General features: G+C 38.1%; 1 protein-coding gene across 1 annotated transcript in view; it reads left to right on the top strand.

Annotated features, from left to right (window-relative positions):
- Window positions 1-25,428, top strand: part of pcca (propionyl-CoA carboxylase subunit alpha) — a 75,018-nt gene that overhangs the window by 35,099 nt on the left and 14,491 nt on the right. The window contains exons 8-19 of the mRNA XM_067441499.1: window positions 1,596-1,632; window positions 1,717-1,795; window positions 2,821-2,923; window positions 5,071-5,165; window positions 10,145-10,295; window positions 15,545-15,688; window positions 16,816-16,890; window positions 17,960-18,028; window positions 18,124-18,199; window positions 18,294-18,507; window positions 22,950-23,052; window positions 24,530-24,628. Of these exons, the coding sequence (XP_067297600.1) occupies window positions 1,596-1,632; window positions 1,717-1,795; window positions 2,821-2,923; window positions 5,071-5,165; window positions 10,145-10,295; window positions 15,545-15,688; window positions 16,816-16,890; window positions 17,960-18,028; window positions 18,124-18,199; window positions 18,294-18,507; window positions 22,950-23,052; window positions 24,530-24,628 (1,245 nt within the window). The remainder of the gene's footprint in view (window positions 1-1,595; window positions 1,633-1,716; window positions 1,796-2,820; window positions 2,924-5,070; window positions 5,166-10,144; window positions 10,296-15,544; window positions 15,689-16,815; window positions 16,891-17,959; window positions 18,029-18,123; window positions 18,200-18,293; window positions 18,508-22,949; window positions 23,053-24,529; window positions 24,629-25,428) is intronic.

Here is a 25,428-nt window from a genome sequence, read left to right as displayed (position 1 = left end):
CATCTGCATATGAGTTTCAGAATTAGGCATGGCAAAAGGGCTTGATAGCGCCACCTACAACATTTCAATGAATTGCCCTTTCGCTACATTTCACATACAAGTATGAAATTCGGTACACACATGTAACAACAGCCCAATACGTACAAAAAAGTTTCTTCATACAAAATCTAAAAACCCAACAGGAAGTGAGATATTTTGATTATCTTATTTGATTATCTTATATTATTTGATTTAATCAGGTCAAAATCATAAAATTGCGAATATCTTGAGGTTTCCCTGAACCGTGGTGGCCTCACAAAGTTTGATGTGTCGCGATGTAACAGGAAGTTGTTGTAACTTTTAGTTTTAAAGTGATTTTAAAACCATTGTAGATTTTTTATTTTTTTTTGGTGCCTTTTCTCCACGTTTCAAGTAACTGTTTGTAGATTAAGTCTCTTCTAGGTTTCAAATCTTGAAACTTAAAGGGATAGTTCACTTTGAAATTAAATTTTGATATGTTTTAGCTTACCTCATGGGCATCCGAGATGTAGGAGTATTTGTTTCCCCAGGCCATCTTAGGCCATCAGTGTGTACGTACGATGGGGGATTGTTTAATTTGGACTTCTCTGTGTATGCTTTTTGAGGTGGTGACCATAGACCTGCATTATGTGAGGCACAGACAAGAACGGTTTGACCTAAAATGATCAAAATTGAAACTACTGGGGAAACATATACTCCTACATTTCGGATGGCCATGAGATAAGCTAAAACATATCAAAATTTAATTTCAAAGTGAACTATCCCTTTAAGTTACTTATTTTAAACAAATCATTTTTGTTGGAATCATTTCCACCACTACCAGCAAATTTGCCTTTAAAATGGTTTCAAAGGTTAGTGTACTTGGTAAGTGTCAGCAAAGATGTGAGGGTAAATTTCACTTGTGAATAGCATATGCTTATTGTGTGATTTCAAATAAAGCTGTTATTTTGTCATTATGCAATAAGTATGAGGTATTTCAGATGCTAGAAAATTATCATTAAACAAACCCCCTAATATACACCTCTTTTAGTATATACCACAACAATGCATTACTCAATGAATACATTTTATAGAAATCTTCTTGATCTTTGACATAGTTTGTTGTCCACATTGTTAGGATACAATTAAGCAACAAAACTGTAAAAAAAAAAAAAAAAAAAAGTGTGTATATATATATATATATATATATATATATATATATATATATATATATATATATATATATATATATATATATATATATATATATATATATATATTATATATATATATATAATATATATATATAGTGGTTTTAGAAAATGAACTCGGTTTCAAAAGTGCCACCCATAGCAGAAGAAACATGCATCAGTCCTTTGATTTCATATGGTTAAAGCCATTTTACATAATTATCATAAATAGTTGCTCTTAATTGAATGGTATTTAACCTTGCATCATAACAACTGTCAAGGTAGTAAAAACTATTATGCTATGTAGCTCCCTCTGCTGGACTAGATGAGAAACTAAATGATATGAAATATGCAGGCCATGTCTCGTGATACACATAACTAAACAACGTGTTTATTATTTTTTTCAAGGATGTGGATGAGGCTGTGAGAATTGCAGGAGAAATTGGTGAGAGTGAATGTAGACATTTTATCATAGTTTGTGGTAATGTGTTAAATATGCTAACTCAGAATTTGTGTCCATCTCTTGCAGGCTACCCTGTTATGATCAAAGCATCAGCTGGTGGAGGTGGTAAAGGGATGAGGATCGCCTGGAATGACGAGGAAACCAGGTAAAACATGAGGAAAGCTGATTCAGGGATATTTTTTATACTAAAGGATCACAGACATCTGATAACTAGACGGAACAAGAGGCCCTATGTAAGTTTTCTTTGGAGAGACTCTTGTCTAAGCTTCTTTTTCATGCAGTATTAAGCTTTGTTAGGCTTATCATTTAATTAAATACATTTTGCTTTTAGTGAGTGCTATAGGGAATTGAAAACGTGGCTATACAGTTTAACAGTTTAAGTGACGAGTCTTATATTATTATTTTTCATTTTGTAATCCATATTTACATTTACAAATCAACAGCTCATAATCTCTCTCTCTCTCTCTCTCTCTCTCTCTCTCTCTCTCTCTCTCTCTCTCTCTCTCTCTCTCTCTCTCTCTCTCTCTCTCTCTCTCTCTCTCTCTCTCTCTCTCTCTCTCTCTCTCTCTCTGCCCCCTCCCCCCATTCCCTCCTTATCTTTCTTTGTTCATGCAAATATTAATATAAACTTCAGTGGGACATGTTGGTGTTAATTGTTAATTGTGTCTTTATTGCTGTAGGCTGAAGCCGGGCTTTTGTGTAAGCTTTAATTGGATTTATCTTGAGAGGCAAAACACTTACTCAAAGCAATGACAGAGAGAGACAGTGAGAGATAGAGAGCGAGACAGACAGACAGACAGACACAGACAGACAGAGACATCAGGCAAAGAGATACTGATCTGCTTAAGTTCCCTTCAAGTTTATTCAGCTATTTAAACCGACTTCCAGGCGGTTTAGCTAATCTGAGTAGGATCTGGTATTTCATTCTTCTCTCATTTGTATAAGCAGACATGAATGAAACCTCAGAAGTTTATAATGAAAACACTATTCATTTCTAACTACAAATAAAAGTACTAAACAAGTAGATGACGTAGAGTAAAATATGAAAATAAGAACATCTGGATCAAAGTATGTAAAAAAACAACAACAACAAAAAAGTAAGTTTATGAATTAAAAATGCTAATGTTATTAGAAAGTGATGAAGTCTTATGAAACTTTGTTTTGTTTCAGGGAAGGCTTTCGATTCTCCTCACAGGAGGCAGCATCTAGTTTTGGAGACGACCGTTTGCTGATTGAGAAGTTCATAGATAATCCCAGACATATTGAGATTCAGGTATTTTCTGGATAAAACCATTCTTTTGTATGTGAAAAATGTTTTTATTTAATCAACATGTATTTAGTGAGCCAAAAATATTAAATAAAGCAAAAGTTATTATACACTACCATTGAAAAGTTTGGGGTATAGACATTTTTTATGCTTTTGAAAGAAGTCTCTTGTGCTCACCAAGGCTGCATATATTGATCAAATACAGTAACACATTGTGAAATAATAAGAGTTATTTCTTTTCAGAATTCTTTGATGAATAGAAAGTTCAAAAGAACAGCATTTATTTGAAATAAAAATATTTTGTAACATTATAAATGTCTGTACTGTCAATTGAATTAGTCCTTGCTGAATTAGTTAAAAAACATCTTACTGACCCCAAACTTTTAAATGGCAGTGTATCTACTGGACACTCAAGTACATATCAATAGCCTTCAATTGTCTCAGGAAAATTAATAAGATAAAACCAATTTTATTCAATCATTCAAAAAATCCATTCAGCCATCCAGCCATCAAACCATTCATCCATTTATTCACCCCTTCACCCATTCATTCATTCATTCATTCATTCATTCATTCATTCATTCATTCATTCATTCATTCATTCATTCATTCATTCATTCAACAAATTAATTCATTTCATTCATTCGCCAACCAAAACTAAACTGCTAAAATATAATGGTTATTGCCCATAAATGTGGAAATTACCAAAAATGTACTAGCAACATCAATTTTGTGTTCTATGACTTGAGAATGCTAGCCTGACAAGCCAGACCCACATAAAGATGTTTGGTCTGGAAACTCACCATAGACGGGGCTCAATCCGAGGGGCGGAATAAACGGTTGTCTTTCAAACTCCCTCTGCATGCCGTGCACGCAATTGGATAGCGCTACAAACAGCAGGAGCAACGAAGGTGAAGCAGAGCTCATTGACAGATTAAACTTTCGCCGTATCCGGTCGGCAAAACTCTGAACACATCTTCCCTTCTTAAGAATGACTTGGAATGCCGTTCTTTGTTCTTTTCTCAGAGAAAAGCTCAACTCCAAGTCTTCCAGAGTCGCGGTCAAAGCTGATTCGAAAGACCGCTGTTCGCCAGCTTCTGTGTTTACTAGTACCATGCAAGCGCAACTCGGCCATCATTATGTTAAGCCACGCCTACCGACTCTATACACGATGTGATTGGCCCGACCAGATTTTGGCGTTTACAGCTCAAAAGTGTATTGAGAGTTGCTAGACGACACTCGCGGCAGATTAGATTTGCTACTGCTAGGGTTCGTCTAGATTTCTAGGCTATGAGAATGCATAAAAATGTATTTAGATAATAGCAGAAAATGTGATTGATTTCTAGATTCTAAAGCTAGATGCATGACAAAGGACATAATTAAAGGACTACTTCAGCACTGGGAAGATGAATCTGTTTTTAAACTGGGTCATTAATGTAGTTGAAATGTGAAATTATTTTGGAATTTGGTTCTTTCTAGACTGAGAAAAGACAGAAAATGTTTTTGTCTCATGGGGATGAAAGAGAACAATTCCCAGAATGCTTTGCTGCCCTGTGAGGCCATTCCCAAAGCCACCGCTACTGAATCACTTTCACTTGCTCACCACTGCACTCATTTTCATAAAATCAGTTCAGTTAGAGAACAGACACTACAATTAAAAACTGAACGTGTCTGTTCAATATATTGATTTAGCCACTGAGTGAGTGTCACACTCGTCGTGAATGAGCTGAGGTAAGAGCTCTCATGATTAGAGCTGAGGTAAAAGCGTCCACGCTCGCGGCAATAGTTCTCAGCGCGAGTTCAGTCTGGTGCGTTTTCAGTTCATTCCTTTGGTAGCTTAACTTTCATAGGAATTAATCTGAGAAGTTAAAACACTCACTTTGCTCCGCCGGCCGCACCGTTTACTTGAATACGATATTTCGAATATACTCCAGGGTTTCTACTGATAGAAAGCCATATAATCGCTAATCGCTGAAGTAACCCTTTAAATCTGTTTTGGAGCTGATTTTGGAAGAGACTGACTTGAGGGTTTGAATCAACACCTAGTAATTTGCTGCATCACCATCTTTATCTACAGCAGAGATTATGTGCTCTACACTCAGTGGCCACAGTGTGGATATTTGTGCTAATGACTTCCGTTCTTTTGGCTGCAGGTTTTGGCGGACAAACACGGCAATGCACTGTGGCTAAATGAGAGGGAGTGCTCCATCCAGAGAAGAAACCAGAAAGTGGTGGAGGAGGCACCCAGGTTGGTTTGACCATTTTTTGTATTTATTTAAATCTAAAATCAACCTGAGAGATGTTAAGATATAGTACCAAATATCAGTCTTGCTGTGACCTGTGAGGCACTCAGCCTGGAAGAAAGGGGAAAAAATGAAATAAATGAAAAATATTAAAGGGGTCCTGAACACTGTTTATATACAGTGCCTTGCGAAAGTATTCGGCCCCCTTGAACTTTGCGACCTTTTGCCACATTTCAGGCTTCAAACATAAAGATATAAAACTGTCATTTTTTGTGAAGAATCAACAACAAGTGGGACACAATCATGAAGTGGAATGAAATTTATTGGATATTTAAAACTTTTTTTAACAAATCAAAAACTGAAAAATTGGGCTTGCGAAATTATTCGTTATTCAATGTTGACCTAAATGACTAATGATGATAAATAGAATCCACCTGTGTATAATCAAGTCTCCGTATAAATGCACCTGCACTGTGATAGTCTCAGAGGTCCGTTTAAAGCGCAGAGAGCATCATGAAGGCAAGTCCGAGATACTGTTGTGGAGAAGTTTAAAGCCGGATTTGGATACAAAAAGATTTCCCAAGCTTTAAACATCCCAAGGAGCACTGTGCAAGCGATAATATTGAAATGGAAGGAGTATCAGACCACTGCAAATCTATCAAGACCTGGCCGTCCCTCTAAACTTTCAGCTCATACAAAGAGAAGACTAATAAGAGATGCAGAGAGAAGAGGCCCATGATCACTCTGGATGAACTGCAGAGATCTACAGCTGAGGTGGGAGACTCTGTCAGATTTTGAACAATCAGTCTTATACTGCACAATTCTGGCCTTTATGGAAGAGTGGCTAGAAGAAAGCCATTTCTTAAAGATATCCATAAAAAGTGTCATTTAAAGTTTGCCACAAGCCACATGGGAGACACACCAAACATGTGGAAGAAGGTGCTCTGGTCAGATGAAACCAAAATTTTATTTTTGGCAACAATGCAAAACGTTATGTTTGGTGTAAAAGTAACACAGCTCATCACCCTGAACACACCATCCCCACTGTCAAACATGCTGGTGGCAGCATCATGGTTTGGGCCTGCTTTTCTTCAGCAGGGACAGGGAAGATGGTTAAAATTGATGGGAAGATGGATGGACCCAAATACAGGACCATTCTGGAAGAAAACCTGATGGAGTCTGCAAAAGACTGGAACGGAGATTTGTCTTCCAACAAAACAATGATCCAAAACATAAAGCAAAATCTACAATGGAATGGTTCAAAAATAAACATATCCAGGTGTTAGAATGGCCAAGTCAAAGTCCAGACCTGAATCCAATCGAAAAATCTGTGGAAAGAACTAAAAACTGCTGTTCACAAACGCTCTCCATCCAACCTCACTGAGCTCGAGCTGTTCTGCAAGGAGAATTGGGTAAAAATTTCAGTCTCTTGATGTGCAAAACTGATAGAGACGTACCTCAAGCGACTTACAGCTGTAATCGCAGCAAAAGGTGGCGCTACAAAGTATTAACTTAAGGGGGCCGAATAATTTTTCAGTTTTTGATTTGTTAAAAAAGTTTGAAATATCCAATACATTTTGTTCCACTTCATGATTGTGTCCCACTTGTTGTTGATTCTTCACAAAAAATTACAATTTTATATCTTTGTTTGAATCCTGAAATGTGGCAAAAGGTCGGAAAGTTCAAGGGGGCCGAATACTTTCGCAAGGCACTGTATATAAAAGGTCAAGGTAATATAAGAATATCCTCTAAGTTTCAGAGCTAAAAACTAACCTTGTTAGTCAAAGAAAAGCTTTTATTGATGCCAGGCCCAGCAAACGCTAGATCTCAGAATATGCCCGGCTGTGACGTCTGAGTGTGGTGAAACACCACCTTGAACAACGCCTGATTCTGTAGCCCCGCTCACCGACTCGTGCCACTGACATGACATAGACCTACATAGAGCAAAACCGGATCGAACTTCGAAAGCAGCAATAAACATGCCGCATAAGATTTATTCGGATTCCAATATTATAAATGTATCGCGTGAACTTTACTTTTAATGAATATCCAGCTCACGTGGGGAAGACATTGCATGTTTTTTCCTTCATTTCACCACAGATTAATTTACAAGAGACTGGATTTGCAGACAGGATAAGATTACATGAATAAATGAAGCAACATATAATTTGAGTAAATAATAGGGGTGTCCCCGACTAAGGATTTACACATTCGAATCAGAATTTTTGAATTTCTCTATGGTCGATTCTATAGTCGAATCATCTATGTGTGTGTCCGTATCATAGACCGGAAAAAATAAACGGAAAATTAACCGGTCTCTCATAACATGTTAAAGCCGCGATCGAAACACAGAACATCACACAAATATATAAAAGAACATTTTGATAAATAAACCTATAAAAATACCTGCCTAGAGAGGAAAAGAACACTTTGAGTGCGTTTATATGCACGTTCTTAAGCCGATTGTGCCTAAAGGGGGTCGCACACCGGACTGAAGCTAAGCGCCGTGGCTCCGGTATCTCACACCAGGCAGACGTGAACATTATATACGCGCAAGCTCAATTTTGAATCAACATCTGACAGAAGAGCTGCACGATGAGTGTATCTTGTAGCACAGGGTGAAATCAGTATGTACATTCACGATTTGAGGGAAATATACATTTAATTGCCGTGGACAGGCGTCGAATGCCGCCGTCGGTGTATACGTGTTCGAATTTTAAAGGCGCTGCGCGTCCGGTGCCAAGCTCAGTGCTCTTAAAGGGGCGATTGCGACATGTCTTTATAACACTAATATTGAGCACCCCCATATTGCCAAAATGGTATGATCCTCATTTCATAACACCCGCGACGATTGTATTGTTACAGATCCTTTGACACCTATATTGATCGTGTACGTGTTTAAAGCTGCAGTCCATAGTTTTTCCTCTTTGTCGCCATCTCTGTTCAAAAACTGCAATTGCAGTTATTGGCGGAATTATCAACTTTACGTGAGTAGTACCCCGGTCGCCACAGCGCGGAGGAATCAAATGTTTTGAGGAGAATGTGCAGGAGAAGGGCTTTCAGTCACTGCGCCGGTGTGGATACTGTCATTCACAATCACAGACTTTACTGTTTGAAAGTATGACCGACATAAGATTGTCATCTGAACAAGTAAGTAGCTAACATCCACTTTTGTTCTGACCAACTAAGGAGAAAAAAGCATTGCAATACGTGATGATATAAATGATCGTTAGATTCACCATCGCAATGATATCTAACGATCGTTTATCATATCACGTCAAACTGGAAATTATACTTTTTCAAATTGTTAATGTTATCAGGATTGCATGACTACATTTAATGTGTATTAGGGTTACTTGTAGTAGCCTACAGTTTCCATTTCTGTGCAGTCTAATTTCTAATCGTCATATACCAACACATTAATGTGGAGTAGAGGTGAAGCTCCCTCTCATAGCAATCACAAAATAACTGATGTTACCATAATGCGCATAGCAAAACGAGAAAGGCACAACAAAGGAAAACTCCTTAACTGCATGAATTAAGCGAACAGGTGTGATACTGTTACATAGCCTAATTCAACCATTGAAATGTCTTACCTGTCCAGCAGAAAAAAAAGCTGAAAAACCCTTCAAAATACGGAGTTCACGCCACCTTTAATTATCCTTGTTTTCGCATCACCCGGGTGAAGTCTCTTTTTTTACTCCAAAGTCCGAAAACTTTTGCATTTTACAACGGATGAATCTCCAGTTGTCACTGGTGACAGTCGTTTAAACCTTTTTGGATCAGCCATCAAATTAATACATTTAATTATATCAAGTGCTGTGAGAAAAGGCTATCTCCACTTCCAGCATCCTCACATGCGATAGCCTGCTAACCGGGACTCCTCCTTTATGTGTACAGATGTGACGTAATAACGCAAACATATGCTTGAATTTCCCGGGGAAATCCACCAGTACCACTGGAATTAAAAATATTATTACAAGCTTACTGCTGTAAATCGAGCTACGGTAAGCAGATAGTTTTGAACACTGGCTGGTTATGTACTTGCTCAAATTTATTTTGGATAATTTTTAACCCAAAAAAGTTATGGACGGCAGCTTTAACTGAACACCTTAAAATGCTGTCAAAGGCTGGAGAATCCTTTGTTTGTGGTGGTGTTGGTTCATTGCGATTCGGGATCAGACTCAGACATGTATGGGCCAGGGCTCGCATGCCCAATGTCCCGGGGCTGTGTTTTTTTTTTTGCGCGCGCGTGTGCGTGGTTCACAGATTTATTCACTGGTCTGGCGGTCTAATGGGTCCTGCACACTGTGCGATTTTTCAAAATCCTTTGCGAATGTCCCTTGTCAGACTGTACGAACATGATCCCCGTGTCACACTGTAAGATCTCAGTTGACATTAATGTCAGACTGCACGATAGTGAAGGCGCGCTAAAAACGGACGCGCGCAAGAAATCTCACCCGGAGTTTTATATCATCAATGAATGACGCGTTCAGTGACAGTGAGCTGCATTACACGCGGGACTGAAATGCTGGCTACAAATACATTTCTAGCTCTCGTTTTGGTCATAGTTTGTTTTGAAAAACCGAGATATTTGACTGTCGTCATAGGAGAAGTCACACTGCAGGATTCTGTGCCAAATCTTCTGACACTGCCAGAATTTCGTCTGAGGTCAAATTTGATCGCAGAGCTCATTAATCGGTGGCCGGTGAACATGTCAAACTAACGACCAAAGACGTCAGATTTTAGCCCAGGATCTGAGGAATCTTTTAGGATTTCCTAAATTTGTCTCAGACGGCCAAATCGTGGCCAAAATCGCACAGTGTGCACCCGGCTTAAGTAATAAAAAAACCATTCCAATGAATCGCGGGTGGCCGCTTCACCACAGGCTTTTTTAAAACAATCGTGTACTCTGCAGAAAGTAAGCTCTACCCCCATATGCAACTATTTTCATTGCTATACGTTTATGTTTCTGTCTGTTTAGCACTTTTCTGGATCCTGACACTCGGAGAGCAATGGGAGAGCAGGCTGTGTCTCTGGCTAAAGCAGTGAAATACTCCTCAGCTGGCACAGTGGAGTTTCTTGTCGACTCCAAAAAGAACTTCTTCTTCTTGGAGATGAACACACGTCTACAGGTTTGTGTGCATGTGTATGTTAGAAGCACATCCTTTTTGCTTTCTTGAAATATCATTACTTTACATTCAGGGTTTTAAATTAACCACCCGCCACCCCACCCCACTAAATGCAGATAATCATCCATAATGATTAACTCTTTCCCCACCGAAAACAAAATTTTCCGTTATTTGTGAGAAAACGCTTCCCTGCCAAACACAGAATTTTCCGAGGTTTATGTGTGTTAACTGTTTCACGCTAGGGGGCACTATTACACGGATGCATATGTAAAATGACATGATCATCAATATTAAACAGCAAATAAATCCAAACTATCGAATGTTACTGAATGAAATGTTGCTGCAAGACTGTGCAAGCATTAGGGATGTTGATGGACTCGATCTACTCCATCTGTGTTAAATCATCATTATGAAGCAGATCTGGATACAGTCTTTGACCAAAACATGATTTTCTCAGCTATTTGTACAAAATGTTGCTGTTTTTGTTTAAAAACTGAGTGTCTACTCCTTTTGATATAATGCATGTTCAGATATTCATAAAACAAAATATTCTAAGGATCATTACATTTTTGTGAAAATGACAAATCCTGGCGGTGGCTGACAACTTTTTTTAAAACGCTGATGGGGAAACAGTCAAGCATATCGACTGATTTAAATTCATAGTTACGTCCTCCAATGACCATATCCACAGCAAACAAAGCATAGAGTCGCACACTGGATGAGAAGTGCCATGTTTTTAAGGTTCAAACAGACTGTTTTCTGTACAAAAACTGTTGGCAGACTTCATTGACACTGACTTCAATGACTGTAAACTCCAGACTCCAGATTCTGTTCAAAATGCTCCTTCGCCATTCACATAGTTTTTCATTAAATTGCATTTAAGTTAACACAATTTGGTACTGACAGACACCCTAGGCTTTAAGATTTCACATTATGTAAAGGTACATAATGTACATCCAGCCAGTTTTTATCGCAGAATTAACAGAGTGATCAGGACCCCTAAGTGAAGGATTAACATTTCGCTTTGCGTCGGGGTCCTAAACAATCTGTCGGGGGTTTATTCTTCAATAACAACTGGCTGGATGTACATTATCCCGCTTATTACACGGCTACTTGTCTCAAGTAAATTACACATGGCTACTTGTCTCAAGTAAATTACACACGGCTACTTGTCTCAAGTAAATTACACACGGCTACTTGTCTCAAGTAAATTAGACACATAATATTGTCATGAGTTTAAATTTTTTATTAGCTCTTACGTAAAGCTTATGCATAGAAAAACAGTTCCAAACAGCTTTAAGCCTTTATCTATTGCTGAAGATTTGTTTTTACCATAGGTTATATGTTGAAAATGAATGCTAAAAGGGTTAGTTTACCCAAAAATGGAACTAAGCCCATGATTTACTCACCCTTAAGTAATCATAGGTGTGTATATGACATTCTTCTTTCAGACGAATACAATCAGAGTTATATTTAAAAAAGTCCAGGCTAACGTTAATCCAAACAGTAGGATAGCTGTAGGTAGCTGTATTTGAAGTCCATAAAAATGCAGCTGTCCTTCAAATAACATGCTCCGCACGGCTCTGGTGGGTTAATAGAGGCCTTCGCTTTAAAATCGATGTGTTTGTGTAAGAAAAATTTCCATATTTAAAACTTTATAAAGTAAACCCTTGAAAACTTACATTGTAACCCATGGCGGTTAAGTGTTTAACAGCCACAAGATGGAGAAAGTCAACGACAGCGCTAAGCATATAAGTAGTACCGGTCAAGATAACCCGTAGTATCCGGATGAGTGGTGCTATTCAACTTAGGTGGTTGTCATCTGGGAATAACATACCACTGGAATGCGCGCTTGACCAATCAGAATCAAGTATTTCACAGAGCCGTGTAATAAGAACTGATAATATGTACGGTAGCGTATGTGTACAGTCGGAACACTTAGCATTTAATTGAATTTACTCCATTTGACACGTCGACACATGCGCACTAGAACATTTAAAGGAACTAGCCGACTTTTTGGGACTTTAGCTTATTCATCGTATCCACGAGAGTTAGATAAGTCCATACATACCATTCTTATCTCCATGCGTGCCATAACTCTGTCTGACGCACCCACCACAAGCCTAGTTTAGCACAAAGACTGGAGGAGGTAAATGTTCCATCTAGCCTACTGCTCAATAAATTACTAAATAATGCCAACATTTTCCTATTTACATGTTGTGATGTGTATAGTAACATTGTGTAGTAAGATGGACGGAAAATGAAAAGTTGCGATTTTCTAGACCTATATAGCTAGGAACTATACTCTCATTCCTGCGTAATAATCCATGAACTTTGCTGCCGTACCATGGGTGCAGTGGCGCAATATTACGCAGCGCCAAAAACAGGTTTGTGTCAACATAACCAACGTGACTTGGCACAGAGAGCATGCTGGGGACTATTTTCAGGCGCTGCGTAATATCATTGCGCCTGCTGCACCCATGGTTCGTCAGCAAAGTTCCTTGATTATCATGCAGGAATGAGAGTATAGTTTCTAGCTGTATCAGTCTAGAAAATTGCAACTTTTCACTTTTGGACAGTTCATGTCAGACTTCGTTGCTGGTTAGAAATATGTTTTTTTTTTTAAGATTTCAGGATTCCCCCATTCATGTAGATGGGACTTGTTCTTGGATACCTGAAATTGCTCCCCGAAGCCATTACAAATATGGCTGACGAGTGAACAGAATTAGCTTGAAAGGGATTTTTTTTAGCCTTACATTAGCTTCGCAGTTCGTCTGAGCACCCATTAACAACAAGGCAGACTGTCTGCATGAGAACTTTGCAAAGAGTGCTGTCTGTCCTTGACATTAGAAAAAATTATACCTCACACTTAAGATGTAGACTTTTATAAAGAGCTTTAATTTATGCCAACAAACTGCATTGCATTTAGAAATTCAATAATAATATACAGCTCAATTATATGTGAAGTTCAAGTACATTACACACACACACACACACACACACACACACACACACACACACACACACACACACACACACACACACACACACACACACACACACACACACACACACACCTTCAAAATTCAATTTAATGGAATTGGGAATATTGTAATAATCATTTGTGTTCTTTCTACTTATTTTAGCAGCTACACTATATAATACAGAACGTTTTTGTAGGGTGGCTTTTTTGGTCCAGTGTTAAAGGTGCCCTAGAATGAAAAATTGAATTCATCTTGCCATAGTGAAATAATAAGAGTTCAGTACATGGACATCACATACTGTGAATCTCAAACACCATTGCTCCTATTTTTTTATGTAAATCTCGTAAATCAAAAACTCCATGGAAAAAAAGAGCTTCTCAACATAAAACCAACCATGACGCAATCATTGGGGATCATTTATATGCACGCCCCCAACATTTGCATCTGTCCAAACATGTTCATTGTCAGGCGGAAATGACGCAGCCGAATCATTAAACGACACTTGATATCAAAAACGGCTCTCATGACACACGTCATGTTTAGGCTTTGCAGGGGACTGTTGTCATATGTCAACAGTCATGGTTGAGGTTTAATTTAATCGGATACCGCAACAAATCGTTCGTTTGTTCGGCCCATTTCAAGCAAGCTTCTCTCAGCGTCTTAAGGGGCAACTGTATTCCTGCAAGCAGTAAGTAGTGATTTATCCACTTATTGACTGTTTAAACAATTTCTGATTAAATTGAAAGTTTCTTAGAGAGACAGCATTGTCTAGATGACGCAAGATGCTAGTACAGTAACAATAGGAAACTCCAAGTACCATATAAAACTAAATAGCTAATGACATGTGTCTAATGACAAAGGTTAATATTATTTTGTATTACAAAATACAACCATAGATACCATTCACTCAATCCTTCTAGCAAACGTCACCTTTTCCACCATATAAGTTAAAACTATAGTCAGTGGAGATTGATAAATTGCAGCTTACTTGTTTATTGGTGTTTTTAGATCATCCGCGTGCAAGAGAGAGCTCACGTGCATATGGTTGCCAGATTGGACATGTTTAGGTAAAACACCGGAAAGTATACAGGTTTTTTTCACAGAAAAGCTCTCTTGGGGGATTTAATTACTGAAATCTGGCAACCACTCAAACGCGAGCTCTTTCTCGCGCATGGATGGTCTCAAAACACAAATAAACAAGCTCTATTTTATCAATCTCCATTTGAGATGTTTTGCTTAATGTCGTTCAGTCGGTCTGTGTTCTGTCAGGACTCACGAGCCGCTTTACTGAACTGCTGTGAGCTGCTGAAATAAGCCAATCAGAGCAGAGTTCTAATTTTAATATTCAGGACTCTTCCAAATAAGGCAAAAACAGAGCATTACATCCTAGGGACAATTTATAGGGTTGTAAATGGACCTGTAAAACTGTATCTGGACAATGTTTTCCCTTAAATAAGCCACATACCCTCTATGTAGATATCAGAGGACAATTTAACATATTGTTTCAAATCATTCTAGGGCACCTTTAAGATTGTGCCTATGCTTTCGATTGCTGTCACTAAATATCCAGGCCCCCCATTGTCCAGCACAATATTCAGGATGCCTCCATAGATATTTCTGGTATAATGTCAAAGCTGCTTATTTCCAACTTTGATTAATTATAACTTTAAGAGGCTCACTTGTAATGTTAATAATACATTTTTTGGCATGCATCATACATACGTAACAAATGTTTTTAACCCTCTTTCTGACCTTCTCTCTGTAATGATCCATTTTTAGGAAGCGGCTCCTATAAATAAATGCCTTGTTTAAGCTATGAACTTGCAGGATGTTTTAATGGTGCAAAGACCTCTTAGATGTCATTTCTATCTTCTTCTTGATCTTCATCACCGTTTCACTTGCCACCTCACTAGAACCCAGAGTTGCAGAGGACATCAAAGTGTCTATAAATCTCATTAGTGTGGACCTCCCAAAGGGAAACGAGCAGAATGGAGAGGGGCCGCACTGCTCTGGGCAGGAAAAAGTTTCAATACTTCCGCTCTGAGTTAATGAGTTGTTGTTAGTGGCGCTGTCTGGTTAACAAGAGTCTGTTAAACACCTATGTTAGTGTTTGAGTGTGTTTGGTGGGAGCGTTTTAATTCTGGTTATAGATTCCCATTTTTACAGTAAAATTAAATTGATGCAGTATGTATTGTTACATTTGTGCACAGCAGTCCATGTATTATTTATGTGTTAACAGATGTTAGTGTGCGTGTCCTTTTTTCTCAGGTGGAGCACCCCATCACTGAGTGTATCACAGGGCTGGATCTGGTGCAACAGATGATCCGCGTCGCGAAGGGTTACAAACTCCAGCACAAACAGGCCGACATACCCATAAATGGCTGGGCCATTGAGAGCAGAGTCTATGCTGAGGTAAAAAACAATGGAATGCATAATACAGTGAGTTCTTAGTATTTGTGAGATTAGTCATGGGCTGATGTTTCAGTTGGTTTTAATCTCAAATTTTAACAGATAATAGTGCCCTCATTGCTGGGTAACAGAAAATAGACTGGTTGTGTATACTCAGTCCTGATCAAAAAGTTATATGCTTCAAAAAAACCTGTTTTAAGATGTTGATTTATATATTTTGCTTTAGTGTGCCAGTAGAAAAGATCAATTTTAGATTTCCAAATATTCCTTTAGCAAAGATTGTGTTACAGCAGGATGTAGGTATGGAGTTATCGCCCACAGAGAGATCTGATCACTATCATCGCATCTGGGCTTACATGGATTGAAGCAGAAGAACTGTCGCTACCTTTCGAAGATGCTTAGAACAACCTTAAAAACAAACTTTCTTAAAACCGTGCAAATGTACTTTGGAAAAGGATGATATAAATTTCAGCCCAAAATAAATAGCTTCTTTTTTATATCAATGGTCCTGAATATAGAATTCATTGACTTTGATGTGATTATTTTCACATGTGATCTATACGTTATCGACAAATTTACCCACATAATTGTTTTTCATCTTTCACAGATATTTTAAATAAGTCCTGCCCTATTAAATGATTCATTGTATATTATACCGGCAAAAATTTTAACATTCAGCCTTACATTGTGGTTTTAAAAAACAATTAAATGGGATACAGAGCATTTTCAGTCCTTCAACAGAGCTGCTTAATCCTTTCTCACCTTAATCCGTGTCTGACAAACTGCTTTTGTGTGCTCAGGATTTATTATAGCCTGACATTTCTATAAGCCTGAATAACACCTATTCAGATGATGAGAATATTGAATTCATCAATATTCAGTAAACGCACCCCAGTCCAGTGTGGGTCGTCTGTCTCATCTCATTACGCTGAAATGTGACCGCCCAACTCAACCCATTATGGATGGCAGAAGTGTTTGTGCTTGACAAAGATGAGAGAATACGAGCAGGCCTTATTAACCCAGCCACACTTTAACTGAGCCACAGTTTGAGTTAAGACATAAGCTTAGAGGGCAGGCACTTGACCTTTTGATTCATGTGTTTTATTTAAGAGATGTCTCTCTCCATACAGGATCCATACAAATCATTTGGGCTCCCCTCCATTGGTCGGCTGTCTCAGTACCAGGAGCCGCTCGACTTGGCTAATGTTAGTACACAGATCTATTTAGCCGCTTTTTTTGTTGTGTGTGTGTGTGTGCGCCGGGGAGACTGGTCATCTGGAATAGTGTCTTTTTTAACAGGAGCCAAGCTATAGTGATGACACTTTTTCAGAACATTATATTCATTATATTATAAGTGTGAAGGCTATATATTACTATAATTATAATTTCTATAACTATAACGATAACTATAATTTCTTAGGCTAGATATTTTTGAGCCTTTAAACAAAAACATTTTATTTCTAGGTTGTTGATAAAAAAATTACATGACAGATATTTACGGTTAGCTAACATACAATATTTAGGGTGCAATATTGGGACCAATTGTAAAACTGGCTGTGGTTTCAATTCATTTGTGACATAAAAGCCACATTATTCCCAAGTAAAATAATGTAAAGTTACAATTATTATAGTAATCTTAATAAAAGTCTACTAAAATATTACTTTAATTTGTGTGCATTTGAGTTATATTGGGTAAAATTTTATAGTAGCACTTCTGACTTATGGCATTAGTAGTAGTCTGGGAGTTATGAAGGAAAAAGGAGAAAAATTCCTCTGGTACCCTTTACTCTCTGCATAGTCAAACATTTAAGTGTGTTTAAACCAATTAATGACTCGTCCTCTTCAATGAAAGATCACTGGTTTGCAGGAGCTGCTTGGAACAGGATGTTTTTATCACACGCACGCACGCACGCACGCACACACGCACTAACACAAACACACATGAACACACGAACACACACAGAGACCGATGATGTTTAAATGTCTAAAGAAAGCAAACACCACTGAGGATATTTACATTATTCTTTCATTTATAGGCAGGTCCAAAAAGATACCATTGTGTGATGTTTAGTGGTTATTAATAGTTTTGCGTTTTGGGGATTTTTGCCTTAAAAATATTTGTTTTGAAAAATCTCATGAAATGCTGATTTTTTTTGTCAAGTAGGCCATATGAAAATGTTCTTAAATGATTTTAGACATGCTGGTCTTCATGCATGAAGGTTTCAGGAAAAAAGGTTTTTGAATGATAATTGTTGTTTTGCTTTTCTCTTGAAGGTTCGTGTAGACAGTGGAATTGAGGAAGGAAGCGACATCAGTATTTATTATGATCCCATGATTTCTAAGGTAATAGAATAATGATATCAGACCATCTTCACAGTTTTAATTGTTTTAAAATGTCAAGACTAGTCCATTGATTTATTGCTGTTGTCGTTGACTAGTTGGTCACATATGGTCAAACACGAGAAGAAGCTCTGAAGAAAATGGAAGACGCACTTGATAATTATGTCATCAGAGGTAAATCACATAAAGATGTATGCAAAAACATTTAAATGTGATAACATATTCCAAATGCAAATTTCTTTCATTTCTAATTCTGTCATTTGTGCAGGTGTAACCCATAACATTCCTCTACTGAGAGAGATCATTGTTCACCCACGGTTTGTGTCTGGTGATATCAGCACTAAGTTTCTCCCGGAGGTGTATCCTGATGGGTTCAAAGGTCACATGTTAACAGCAGGAGAGAGACGGGAGCTGCTGGCTACGGCTGCGGCACTCTATGTATCAGCACAGCTTCGCTCTCAGAAGTTCCTGGGAGATCTGAGGTGAGAGACAGATGGGACATCTGGATTACACACGCTGACAACCACCAGTTAGATTAGGGGCGCATTCTGCACTCTTGTAGCAGAATTTCTTTTTTCCATTTTTTTGCATTTAAATCAGTCATTTAGTCAAACAGTATTTCACATTACCATTTCCCAGTTCTATGACTCTTGTTAGACTCTTATCAAACAAACATGATCATTTAATCAGATTTGAGATGAGTAAAGGCCCATTCAGTCCGATAATAACTATACCTATAAACATAATACATGTAAAATAATCATTTACATTCTCATTCTAATATAACTGCAAAGTCCACACCACAGCTATGAAGAAAATGACACATAAACAATTATCATTGGAATCACTTTCAGAACAATGTTTTCCTGCTGGTGAGTGATAAAAACGCTGATATCCAATCAAAATCCACGACTTAACGGCAGCATGCTTATAATAAACAGAATGTTGTCGTCCCTGGGTGTGAATGCAAATATAGTACTGTTATATTTCTTGGTGTGGGCCTTAACAATGACTCTCCCAATTTGCTGGATATTGAATTGACATTGATGTGTAAACATGAGTGTTCACACGTTAATGTGCCTATAGTTAGATCATTTTTGAATAACATTCATACATTAAAGTATATCTATTAGTAAATTAAACTCCATCTACATTTATGTCTTCATAAGATCTGTGAAAATCCTGTTTAATATTTTCCATTGTTTTTTCATTATTCTGTCTTATGGTAGTAGCAGGTCTTAAAGGGTCAGTTCACCCAAAAATGAAAGTTCTGTCATTAATTACTTACCCTCATGTCGTTCAACACCTGTGAGACCTGTGTTCATCTTCGGAACACAAATTAAGATATTTCTGTTTAAATCTGATGGCTCCGAAAGGCCTCCATTGGCCAAAATGTAATTTCCTCTTTCAAGACCCACAAAAGGCACTAAAGACGTCGTTACAAAGCCCATCTCACTACAGTTGTTTTTGTGCAAAAAAACCCTTAAATAACGACTTGTATAATGATGACCGATTTCAAAACACTGCTTTGTAAAGCTTCGAACCGTTATAAATTTGTGTATCGAATCTGTGGTTCGGATCGCCAAAGTCATGTGATTTCAGCAGTTTGGCGGTTTGACACGCAATCTGAATCATGAATCGATATGTGCTTATTCATTAAGCTCCGAGGCTTCAGGAAGACTTGTTTTGAAATAGGCCATCACTATATAAGTCGTTTTTCTTTTCTTTTTTGCACATAAAAACTATTCTCGTCACTTAATAAAATGATTGTAGAATCACTGTAGTGAGATGAGCTTTGTAACGACGTCTTTAGCGCCTTTTATGGGTCTTGAGAGAGGAAATGTCATTGTGGCCAATGGAGGCCTTTCTGAGCCATCGGATTTCAACAAAAATACCTTCATTTATGTTCCGAAGATGAACGAAGGTCTTACGGGTCTGAAATGGCATGAGGGTGACTAATTAATTACAGATATATCATTTTTGGGTGAACTAACCCTTTAACAGTGAAGATGGCCAGTGCCCAAGAGAGTTTGTACACTTATTTTTTGAACTTGCTTTAGCTTAAACATTTTATTTTTCAGCCAAATTTTGTATGTTGGTGCTGCGCCCTCCTACGCACTTCCACTCAATTCTCATTTTCCTTCAGTACTCAGTCTGGGATTGCAGTATATTCTCTTGTTTTCTCCAGTCAAAATTTAACCAGTCCAGTCAGCGCTGAGAATGGTGATGTTGATGTTTGAGATGACATGCGTCCCAATCAAATGTTAACGATTGGTTATGGCAGATGCTCTGGGCAGAGCCAATAGTTTTAAACTTCAAAAGAGTACCCGCCTTCAAGGAAGTTAACACTTGTCAAGAGTGGCCAGACTCTCTGTACAAATGAAATGTACGAGAGTCTGGTGGAACCAGGCTAACACTGTATAGCTGGCTCACATAAAACTGTTTTGGTGAAATTGTGAGACTAACTAATGACAGTTTTAGTAGCATGAGTTAGTCTCAAATTCTAAACAAAGCAGTAATGTATTGCACCATATGACATAATGATGATAATGAGAGAAATATTGGAGAATGCCAGGAGAAGAAATCCTTATTGTTGAACCTTAGGTAATAATAAATAATCTAATACAAACCTGGTTCCCAAAAAGTTAGGACACTGTACAAATTGTGAATAAAAAGGGAAATCAATAATTTACAAATCTCATAAAATTTTATTTGATTCACAATAGAATATAGATAACACGCCAAATGTAGAAAGTAAGACATTTTGAAATGTCATGCAAAATATTGGCTCATTTTGGATTTCATGAGAGCTACACATTCCAAAAAAGGTGGGACAGGTAGCAATAAGAGGCCAGAAAAGTTAATTTGCAACTTATTAGATCAATTGGCAACATAATTGGGTATAAAAAGAGCCTCTCAGAGTGGAAGTCAAGATGGGCAGAGGAACACCATTGCCCCCAATGCTGAGGCAAAAAATGGTGAAGCAATATCAGAAAGCAGCTTATCAGAGAAAAATTGCAAAGAGTTTGGTTATCATCATCTACAGTGCATAATATCATCCAAAGATTCAGAGAATCTGGAACAATCTCTGTGTGTAAGGGTTAAAGCCAGAAAACCATACTGGATGCTTGGATCTTCGGCCCTTAGACGGCACTGCATCACATAATAGAATGCTACTGTAATGGAAATCACAACATGGGCACAGGATTGTTGGTGAACACAATCCACCGTACCATTCGCCGTTGCCGGCTAAAACTCTAAAGGTAAAAAATGAAGCCATATCTAAACATGATCCAGAAGTGCAGGCGTTTTCTCTGGGCCAAGGCTCATTTAAAATGGACTGTCGCAAAGTGGAAAACTGTTCTTTGGTCAGACGAATCAAAATTTTGAAAAAATGTTGATTTTTTTTTTTGTGGAAAAACGCCATGTCATCTGAACTACAGAGGACATGGACAGCCCAAGTTTTTATCAGCGCTCAGTTCAGAAGCCTGCATCTCTGATAGTTACGGGGTTAATGAGTCCGCATGGCATGGGCAGCTTACACATCTGGAAAGGCACCATCAATGCTGAAAGGTATATCCAAGTTCTAGAACAACATATGCTCCCATCCAGACGTCGCCTCTTTCAGTGAAGATCTTAAGTTTTCGAACATGACAATGCCAGACCACATACTGCATCAATTACAACATCATGGCTGCGTAGAAGTATCCGGATACTGAAATGGCCATCCTTCAGTCCAGATCTTTCACTCATAGAAAACATTTGACACATCATAAAGAGGAAGATGCGACAAAGAAGACCTAAGACCAACTAGAAGCCTGTATTAGACAAGTCGGACAACATTCCTATTCCTAAACTTGAGCAACTTGTCCCCAGATGTTTGCAGACTGTTATAAAAAGAGGGGATGCCACACAGTGGTAAACATGGCCTTGTCCCAACTCAACTTTTTTGAGAAATTTAAAATCAACATATTTTTCCCTTAAAATACTAACCCTAACCCTAACTCAGTGTAAATATTTGAAATGTAATCTATGTTGCATTCTAAATAAAATATTGAAATTTGAAACTTTCATTCTGTTTTTTTTCACAATTTTTACTGTCCCAACTTTTTTGGAATCGGGATTGTAGGATCTTTCCATAGAGTTGTTTTGGACAAAGTTCTTAACATCTGCAGCAGTCTAGTATCTCACTGTTCTTGTGAGAGAGAGCTCATGCCTTGAGGGGGCACTTGTCCTCCTGTGTAAAGACATTAAAACAACATTCCGGGTTAAGTACAAGCTTCAGACAATAACCTCCTAATGTGCAAACAGAAAATGCGCTTGGCAGTAATATGCAAATTAACATTTAGTGTATGCAACTATCAAACTGCTTTGAAAGTCTAACCACAAAACATAAAGTTGTATTTAATATAAAATAGTCCTTTCAATATAAAATATTTGTTTGTCAATGTACCTTTTAGACTGGGCCAATGAAATAGTCATGATTTATTCTTCATCTGGGAAAGAACACCAATTTACACTTGAAAAAGATGCAGAGAGACCATCTGTCTAAACATCTCTCCAGTTTCCCCCTCCACTGTCTCTTTCTTTTCTCTTTTTTATGCGTTTCAAAAGTTATTGGTGGGGGTGGGCCTTCTCTTTGTAGTGAATGCAGCCCACCATAGTGGAAAAACACTGCATTCCTCCTAATACATTTACTTTAGGTCTCCTAGCAGAGGAGCTGTCAGTCAAACAGCCAGTGACCAGGTGGTTTGTGTGTGCATGTGTTCTGTTTTTTAATCCATCCGTAGAGGAGAGAATCTTTATCATTGAAATGATTACAGTGAGAGATCTAGGAGTGACTTAAGGAGAGGAAAAAGAAAGTGTTTTTGTTGCACCTGATATGAAAGATGATAAACACTGTGTGTGTCTGTGCATGTTCCAGGGTGTCCAGTGTTCCTGCTGAGAGCAGAGTTTGGGAGTTGTGTGTGGAACTTGATAAAGGTGTTCACATGCTGGGTGTGTCTCGGTCTGGAAACAACTATACGGTTAGTAAAATTGTTCAAAATGTTAAATCTCGTGTCAGATCTCAGTTTATCTTCCACGTGTAGGAGCTGTGGTGCACATATGCGTGACACATTGAGATGTGGTGCTCATATGGGGGATATTGGTTCGATCCTATTCCTTCTCTGTATCTTTAATAATTTCCTGTCAAATTCTAAAAAATAATGTTGGTGTCCTAAACTAGGGGTCAAGATTTTGACAGGATAGCCTGGTTAAGTACACCATTTGGAGTCTGGACCCAATCTTTCATAGGCATAAAGTGCTAATATTTCATATTTAATCTATGTCTACATTTCTTTTTTTTTTCTGCATTGTCAATGCTTTTATCTGTGGCTTCAAAGTGATGGATAAAATGAGTAACCTTTATTAGTAACCTCTTAGTTTAGGTGTCAATTCTCACTTTTAACTAGTTGCTTATTAGCATGCATATTACTAGAATATAAACAATTTATTGGTACTTATAAAGCATGTATTAATTCCTTATTCTGCATGAACATATTTAACATCCATTTATCCTAAACAAAACCGAAACTTATCAACTACCTTACTCACTATTAAGTAGTAATTGGGAGTTTGAGGCAAAAGTCATAGTTAATAGTTAGTTAATAGTAAGATTTGAAGCCTAAATTAAAGCGTGACCGATATTTCACACAGCAATTCCAGCTGTAAATATTGTCCTCATTAAGTCATAACTGCCGATCCAGTTGATTTTTGTGAGAAAGCCTATTCTCAACTTCTGTTATAGTACTTCCAGTGAGCGCTCCTGCTCACTCGCTAATGTCTAACAGTGTCATCTGTGGTGGTATTTGCATTGAAATCAATCCCTCGACTCTTGAGTCTAAATCACTTTAGGATCTGTGTGTCTTCCTCTTCTGTTACTGAAAGGCCCTCATAGAGCGGCAGCTCTCGCACTTTCCCTAAGACGTCACTCACTAACTGTGTGTTTAGACACCTGTGGCCCTTCAGTCAGGGATAAAAGGAGCCTCGGGGGTTCAGGGGCCTCACCTGATCTCCGTGGACCCCTCTCTCTCTCGCTCTTACAGCTGAGGGCTGGATGTGTGTTTCTCTCCCACAACTGCACATCAAACTGGACCCCCTGCTCCACAGATGGCCCTGGAGCTTCCAGTGTCCCAGCATGCATTGGGAATGTAACGGATTATTCAGAACTGTTGTTTAGACAAGTGTTTGAGGGCTGAAGGTAATCAGTTTGACCAGAGACACTGGTTTAAAGAAAAGACTAACATGAAACCCCCCACCTCCCCTAACAGGCATCAGGTGGATTTGAGTGCTGGAACTACTGAATGACCTTACATGGGTTCAGAAACTTACATTTGGATTTATTTGTCTTGCTGTTTCTTTCACACACATCAGCTCAGTCTCTTTGTGACATATAGTAACTCAACTATAACATGGACTTTGTCCTATGTCGAACTCCTACCATGTGTTTGTTTGTTGGTTCAGGTGGAGATAGATGGAGAGAAGGTTGAAGTGTCTGGAGAATGGAACTTGGCCTCAGCACTGCTGCCCATCACCATCAACGGAAAACACAGGACTCTCCAGGTTCACAAACATACATGCACATATGTAGGGAATAACTGGCTCTGGTCCATTATTGAAAATTTATGATAGATTATTGAAAAGTAACGCACACTTGAGTTGGTGAAATTTACACCATGGGTTCAATCCAATAACAATCCAGTCAAACCTCTCATGTGTAGCTTTGAAAAGTTTGATTAATTCTAGTGCAGAGGTCTTCAACCTTGCGCTTGGGGACCGACTGTCCTTCAGAGTTCAGCTCCAACCTAATAAAACACACATGAACCAGCTAGTCAAGCTCTTCAGGATGACTTGAAAATCACATGCAGGTGTGATGAAGCAAGTTAAAGACCTTTGTTCTAGTCAAACAATTCTTCCTGAACAGACCCTCTTGAGTCTTGGAAAACCAGAATAATTCTGATGAATGTTCTAAAAAGATCCATACCATGTATGTCATGTATTTTTCTTAATTTTTTCTTTCTTTATTTTTTTCACTAATTATTATTTTTTCAATGTTGATGTTGTCACTAGCTGGGATTGTTGTTATGAAAATCCTAATAATGTAATTGGATAAAGTCACAGAAAACTGGTCCACCCTATTTTACAAATATCTACCCACTTGGAGATTACTAGTCCAGAGTCAGTTATTTATCTTATTACATTGCTCTTTGGAATATTTGATTGGTCAGCCATATTTGTCACTCTTATCACTGCGCGATTTATTTATTAAAGGGTTAGTTCACCCAAAAATGAAATTGATGTCATCACTGTGACCTCTGTTCATCTTCAGAACACAGTTTAAGATATTTTATATTTAGTCCGAG

Source organism: Pseudorasbora parva, chromosome 4 (genome assembly GCF_024679245.1).
Source record: "Pseudorasbora parva isolate DD20220531a chromosome 4, ASM2467924v1, whole genome shotgun sequence".
NCBI classification, from domain to species: domain Eukaryota; kingdom Metazoa; phylum Chordata; class Actinopteri; order Cypriniformes; family Gobionidae; genus Pseudorasbora; species Pseudorasbora parva.
Note: the sequence above shows the minus strand (reverse complement) of the source record. Positions and strands in the feature narration are given on the sequence as shown.